The sequence below is a fragment of the Hemicordylus capensis genome, chromosome 3 (assembly GCF_027244095.1).
Source record: "Hemicordylus capensis ecotype Gifberg chromosome 3, rHemCap1.1.pri, whole genome shotgun sequence".
NCBI classification, from domain to species: Eukaryota; Metazoa; Chordata; class Lepidosauria; order Squamata; family Cordylidae; genus Hemicordylus; species Hemicordylus capensis.
This window is the reverse complement of record NC_069659.1, coordinates 106307330-106314278: the sequence shown is the minus strand read 5'-3', so window position 1 is coordinate 106314278 and position 6949 is coordinate 106307330. Positions and strand designations below refer to the sequence as shown.

Genomic DNA, 6949 nt, shown 5'->3' with positions numbered 1-6949 from the left:
TTGTACACCGCCCCAAACTTTCTTCTCTGGGCGGTTTTGAGGCATACAGTTGCAAGGGGGAGGCAATAGGAGCCAGTTACACCAGTGCCTTATGCAGCAGAAGACGCCCGGAGGACGTTTAACTTGCCAAGACTAGAGAAAGCAGGTGCACCACACCAGCCTCCTGCATCATCACCATCATCTATTATTTGCGGCGGCCGCCACCGCCTTCCTTCTCCTCCTCCTTTTCTCAAGGCTCCACAGTCTGTGACAGCAACAGTGGAGAGCACCTGACACGAGACGGCAGCTGCTCGGGGGTTCCAGTGGCGTTAGAGAGAGCCGCCACACGTGACTCGATTACTCAGGCGCGGCCTAGCCCCACCCCCTCCCGAACCTTTGTCCTATTTCCTGTGGCTCGTAGGAAGCTCCGCCCCCTGTCTCTCTCCCGCGCGCTGATTGGTGGCCGAGCGGTAGCGCCCTCTTCTCCGCCTTCAGCTTGTGGTCTGGGAAACCACGCGTCGCCGTACAGAGTGCCGGCTGGAGAGGGTCAGGCATTTCTGCCTTGCGCGCGCACACACACGCGTTCTCCTCGCTGGCCAGGGTCGCGCGGACAGAGCCCCTCTATGTCAGCGGCCAAAGGGGGAGCGATGGGCCCACTGGTGGGGTCTATCGACCAAGGGACCAGCTCCACGCGCTTTCTGGTAAGCGCGACCTGTCGGGCACGGGGAGCAGAGGCTCCCAGAGTTGGGGGGGAGACAAGACACAACCGGTTGAGGTTACCCTGGGAGAGGGGAGAGGGGAGGGCAGCAGCAGACACGAGGTGTGTCCGCCAAGGAAGGAAAGGCTGAGCTGAGTTCAGCTGGTCTGGTCATCTGCCGGGCAGCCTCTTGCCCAGCGTATAGGGCTTGAGTTGTGTCCGGGCTCGCCCCTAGCAACTGGTTCTAATGCCACCCTGGAAACCGTGAAGTAAGAACAGGTGAAAAACGTGCCCCTGAGCGGGTGGATTTTCCTCCTTAGAGGTCGCCTCTTCTCCTCCAGGGGCTCTCTTCTGTATCGGAGAGTAGTGTTTCCATACAGACTCGAGTCCCATTGCTACGTTTTCTACAACTTAAGCCGTGCGAGAGATACATGCTTCCTTCACCTCCCGTTTGTCTATTGTTGCTGATGACTATGCCGACTGAGGAGGGTTTTGTGCACTCCATTGTTGTGGGGAAGAGAGAGTCGTTCTCCTGAAGTGACAGGCGGGCACAGAGTCTTGAAGGGTTCTCACCCTCCCGCTGTAGAAACTGGAGTTTCTTTTCTTGTGCTGCTGTTTGGATCTCAAGGGAGTTGCAATAATGAGGGCTTCACCCCCATTCTTGGCTTTAGAGTATGGGATCAGAGGCAAGTGTTAAAGACTTATCCTGTGCTTTTGGTAATTCTGATCCCTGTAAGCCACATATCACCAGTGCATTGTGCTATCCATGAGTTAGGGGTCAAGAAATGTTGGCTCTGTTTACCAGCCAGACAAAACATTTTACTTGTTGAACTGTGTTGGTACATTACTTGTCAGGAATTTTTCATCTTCACTCATGTGGCATAATTTTCCTTTGTATTCATCGTCACAGACAAGTAGACTAGTGGATTTCCTGAGCCATGCCAGAATAATGACTGGTAGCCAGGGTGTTGCTCCCTTGACAAAATGACTGGAAGGCCCACAGAGAAACCATGAAAAATACCAAATTAGGGGAATAGAAAAACAAAGTATTGAGCTGACAAGGGGATTTCTATTAGGACAAGCACCTGCTTAAGCCAGCAAAAGGAAGCATGCTTTGGATCTTATATGGTGTGATGCTGTTTTGAAATACATACTATAGATCCAGTTGCTCTCCCCCTGCTAAATATAAGAGAATCACCACTTTAAAAGATGTCTCTTTGCTCTGTTAGCGGATCATGCAAGTTGCCTTGAATTCAAGAGATAAGTAAATAAGTTATTTCACAACAAGTAGAAGCCATGTATGTTAAGGGAAATAAGGCACCAGAAAGAGAATGGATGGGCCATATATTAGCAGAATATGCAGCAGATCTGAAGACTTCACATACTCTGTTATGAAACACTTGGACTGGAAAGGGGAAAGGAGATCGTGGCATTTTGCTCAATGAACCATAGATTGAAGAGAAAGTGTTGCAATGCACTCATGCCTACACTGCCTCATGCCCCCTAAAATTGTGCAATTGAAATTGCGACACTGAGCCCTTTCTCACAAGCAGTGAGAAAGGGCAAGAAAGTTAGCAAGGAGGAAGCCCTAAATAGCTTACCTCCCCACAGACTATCGACAGTGTCCTCTTGGGCGAGCTGATCGCTCACCGAGACTACTACCGGCTGCTGCCGGTAGCTTGGAAGGCCAGGGTGCTGGGACGCATCACCCTGTCCCACCCCACCCGCTGGAGCTCCAATAATGCACCGTGCAAGTCAGTAATGCACCTACTCAAGTTACCTTTCTGTGGGGACCATTCTCATGTCTTTAATCTTTGTGCATATCGGGCTAAGGGGAAGCCCGATTAAGTGACTTAGTGTAAGCAAACTAGTAGCTTGTGAGCTGGTTGATTTAAATAAAAAAAACCCTCCCCTCCCTGAAGCTGCCTGGGATCTCTTCAGTTTGCCAGCTGTGGCTGCTGGCGGATGATCACGGAAACGGGGTTAGGAGAGCGCTCGCTCTCCTAACCTCGTTTGGAGGGTGGCTGCCTAGGTGGGTTTGCCACCAAGGCACCTCCAGGATCGTTTTTGGTGTGCATGTGAATAGCTTCACTATCTTGTCATTCCCGGTGGGGGTACGGTTCTGTGTGTGGTATGTCGGCCAGTGTAATCTTGGACCAGTTAGGAAGGTCACCCCACCCGGGCTCTGATTAGTCTATAAAATAAAGATTCTCAAATGCCCAGAAAGTTCTACTATCCTACCTGCAAGATGTGTGTACTGTACACGTGAAGTATGACCCCTCAACCTTCTGATAAATGTGGACGTTGATTTTTTACTGTGTCTGGCTAATACTTTAGTGGAAAATAATGAAGCATTGGGATAAGATTGTCTTAATATAGCTAGCTAATTTGACATTTTTAGTTAGTAAGATAAGCTAAGGAATTCAGGGTGTGGGTGTGTACATGCTTGACAATGAAATAGGAACTGTAATAGGCAACTCAACCGTTACATTGAGTTGATATATTGAATTTAAATCTCTTCGTTTTATTTTGGAATGTAAGTTTCCTCATCTTGTGTTATGTGATTTACTTTGGGTGGAAATTCAGATTTTGTAAAGCAATAAACTAGTTCCTTGTTTTAAATCTACCATTTGTGGTTTGCTTCTCCATCTTAGGTGAAAGATCCTAGTTACAGTCGGGTCTCCCTAGATTACCTGAATTCATAGGGAGTCTGGTTTCCCTAGTATTATTGTAGAACTAGTCTTGTATCTGTTAATTGAAACTTCATCTATATCCACTGCAGCTTGCTTACTTCTCCATCCAGCATCCATTCCCCTGCCTTTCTCTGCATCTACTGTAGGTAGAAGTTGACTGCAGGCTAATTACCCTTGGCTGTAACAGTGCTGGATCAACCCTTTCTCTTTCTGGTGGCCCAGATTACAGGGATGGAGCCTCCTCCTACGGCAACAGTGGTGGCAGTAGTAGCTGGAAACTGGTGGGTTAATGAGTGATGTAGTGCTTGCTCACTGGGAAAGCAACAAAAGCATACAATCTGGTAACAACTTGAAATGTAATCCCTTTCTTACATAACCAGTTCTGTACTAAGTGCTGAATTGCAGCATAGGAAATTGCAACGTGGAAGTGTCCCTGAGAAACCAGTGCTCCTACATAATCCAGAAATCAATACACACTGCATGCAGTTGCACTGTCAGACCTTTAGTGCTTCTTGGGTTTTGGTGTTGAAGACTGTGATGTCAGATATCTGGTGTCATGCAGAAACTATTGTTGTCCTTCTTTCATACACACACATGCAAAGTTTCAGGGCATCTACTTAATCCAAGTTTACCGTTGCAATCCTATGCATATTTACTTGAAAATAATCCTAGTGAGCATGACAATATCTCCAGATAAGCATAGGATCAGGATATAAAGCAGATGATTAGAATTCAAAAGCTGTTTCTGAAATATACAGTGAAATATCACCTCAACTTTTGTATGTTAACTCCTTTCTAGAGCACAACGTCTTGCTGATTATCACTAGATATTAATGTATTTCTCCAGTCATGAGTGAGCTGTGTTAAATGCTTTCAGTGAAAAACCAGCTCTGAACTTTGTCTGTGGTGCTTTAAATAGCCTCTTCACTTACCTTTCCTTCTACCCCAGCAACGCCCCCCCTTCCCCGAGCCAACAGAGCTTCATGGAAGATCTGGCACTTGGAGCTTTTAGGCACTTGGAGCTTTTATACACATGATGTTTAGCTCACATCCCCTCCTGAATGGAGGCTGGACTAGGACCAGGAAGACCCGAGTTCAAATCCCCATTCAGCCACGATACTAGCTGGGTGACTCTGGGCCAGTCACTTCTCTCTCAGCGTAACCTACTTCACAGGGTTGTTGTGAAAGAGAAACTCAAGTATGTAGTACACTGCTCTGAGCTCCTTGGAGGAAGAGAGGGATATAAATGTAAAAATAAATAAATAAATAAATAAATAAAATATCAGCTAGATTTACTTTGAAGTCCCTGCGAGCTATCAGGACCAGTACACAACTGATTCTGCTTTTCCCCGAATTAATCTTGAACATTACGAAACATTCTAGCTTTGACCAAATTATGTCCATGGTAAAAAAAATCCTCTCTTTGTGGCAGCTTTTTTTTTTGAGAAAGCGAGCTTTCTGGAATGCCATGGGGCTTCTCCTTTGATGTGTGGATTGGCTGTTGGCAGTAATTCGGCCACTTGCGAGTGCTGGGTGGGGTGTTGTGGCAGATTGGTGAAATTCTTTTCTTCCCTAACCAGCTGTCAAACTCTCTCTCTGCCTCCGCTGTGATTTTATTTATTTAGATTTATATACCGCCCTTCCAGAGCCCTCCATCTGGCTAAGCAGGATGGGCCGCCGGCTGAGTGGTGCTTCAGGCAAGGGCTGAGCAGCCAAGAGCAGCGAGGAAAAACTGGTTTGTGTTTTTGTGCAGCTGCTTCAGAAATTGAAAGTCCAGTGAGCCTGGCCTAGTATCTATGTATACAGATACTATATGCAAAATGCTGTACATCAGCCATATTAACACATTATGTTCAACAAATGTGTAAACTGAGAACAGTGTACACACAGATCTGTATGCATGTTAGTTACTTACATGTTATGTTCTACACATGTGCAGTAATATACTTCCTGGCTGACATGCTGTGCAGTGTACCACAAGTAGCTCTTCACTGCCTGTGCTGCTGTGAACATCTGAAATACAAGTGCAGTTGTTCAGGAGTGTTCTTGCACTAATACACAAGCTTGCACAATCATCCTTGCATGACACCACAGCCATTTGAAATAATGGCCATAGAGTCTCTCTCTCTCAGTCACACACACATACACACACACGATTGTGCAAGTGAGTTTTTGTACATCGCTGGTGTTGTTCTAGATGCCTGCAGTAGTGCGGGCGGTGCAGAGACTCCTGCGGTACGTTGTTCATCCTGTCAGCCCCTATCTCTACCCTGCATTTAAGGGAGCCTATACTGAGGTTCACTTTTAAAGTGAGCCATGTTTAGTCATTTACCCAAAGACATGTACATATGTACAGACCTCTGTATGTATATACAGCTTAATGTCAAAATAGGGATATTGTCCTGGAAAATGACCATCTGGTTGCAATGCTAGGTGGGGCACTTCTTCAGCTTATGTGAGAGAATTAATACTTTTGCTTTAGTAAATGAGTTGGATCCACTCTGGGCATTAAAGAACAAGTGCTAAAGTTCTTTTCATCTCACACATTCAGCATATTTTGAAATATTATAGTTATATACTAGAAGAAGGCGGGGGGCAGTTATTGTTTGCATGGCAAACATGCGTGCCCCTAAAGCATTGTCTGGTAATTATGCAATAAATGAATAAGGCCATTATAAGGCCATTCCACTATTTTCATTTCCCCCCACCTGTCTGAGATTATACTTCATGTCCCCAATGATGTGCTGTACTCCATGAAAATTTGTGCTATAATCCATGTCTTTAAGGTGTGTCACAAGACTCTTCATTGCTTCTGGAGAATAAAGAGGTCCTGGCAAAAATAGCAAACAGATGAAACCTGGGATAAAGCAAATATGGTCAGGAAATTCTCATCCAGCCAAGCCTCATTGAATTATGCGGGAAAATTAATTCTCAGCCTTTGCTTCCTATCTGTAAATGGATGCAACACCAACCATAGACTGTAGACACATTGCATTTCTAACTACATGGAGTTTGAAGATTTATCCCTACTGTTACTACCCTTAAACTCTCTAGCCCTGGTTCCCTTCCTACCATCCCTGTATTCTCCAGGCTCAACCCTTGCTCTGCTCTGCCTGCTGTTTTTCTCTTCTTGTCACTTAGTCAAACAACTTCCTCAAAGCAACCTCCTTTCTCATCACTCCCTGGCACCCTTCGTACCAAATTCCTCCCTCCTTTGCTCCTTCTGCAGTGGTCCACTTCTCTCTTCCTACTCTTAAAATAACCAAGACCTCAGGGATGTTGCCGCATATGCTTTGCTTTTTTTGGCCCAACACCCTTTCCAGTTAAAATACTAATAATTATTGTAGTAGGGCTGGGAGAGGCCTCTGCCTAATTTAATATCAGCATTGAAAGCTAAATAAACCTCCTTGTATAGAGGCAGTATACCTTGGAAAGCCAGAAGCTAGGGACAAATGCCAGGAAGGGCTATTACTTTTGTGCCCAGCTTTTAAGTTCCACAGAAGCAACCTGCTAGCACTGTAGGAAACTGAGTGTTTTAAGTCTGCAGCTAGAGTTTTGCCTGCATCACGCCCCTCTAATG

The 6949-nt window shown here is 45.8% G+C and overlaps 1 protein-coding gene across 6 annotated transcripts in view; it reads left to right on the top strand.

The window, feature by feature from the left end:
* The first annotated feature begins 459 nt into the window (after positions 1–459).
* The window catches only part of GK (glycerol kinase), a 58584-nt gene continuing 52094 nt past the window's right edge, over positions 460–6949 (top strand). For 2 of the 6 annotated variants that reach the window (XM_053309560.1, XM_053309559.1), the window contains exon 1: positions 465–680. In XM_053309560.1, coding sequence (XP_053165535.1) covers positions 603–680 — 78 coding nt within the window. In that variant the 5' untranslated portion in view covers positions 465–602. Of the gene's footprint in view, positions 681–3515; positions 3651–6949 lie in introns of all 6 variants that reach the window. The other 4 variants (XM_053309558.1, XM_053309557.1, XM_053309555.1 and 1 more) reach the window with 4 other exon arrangements.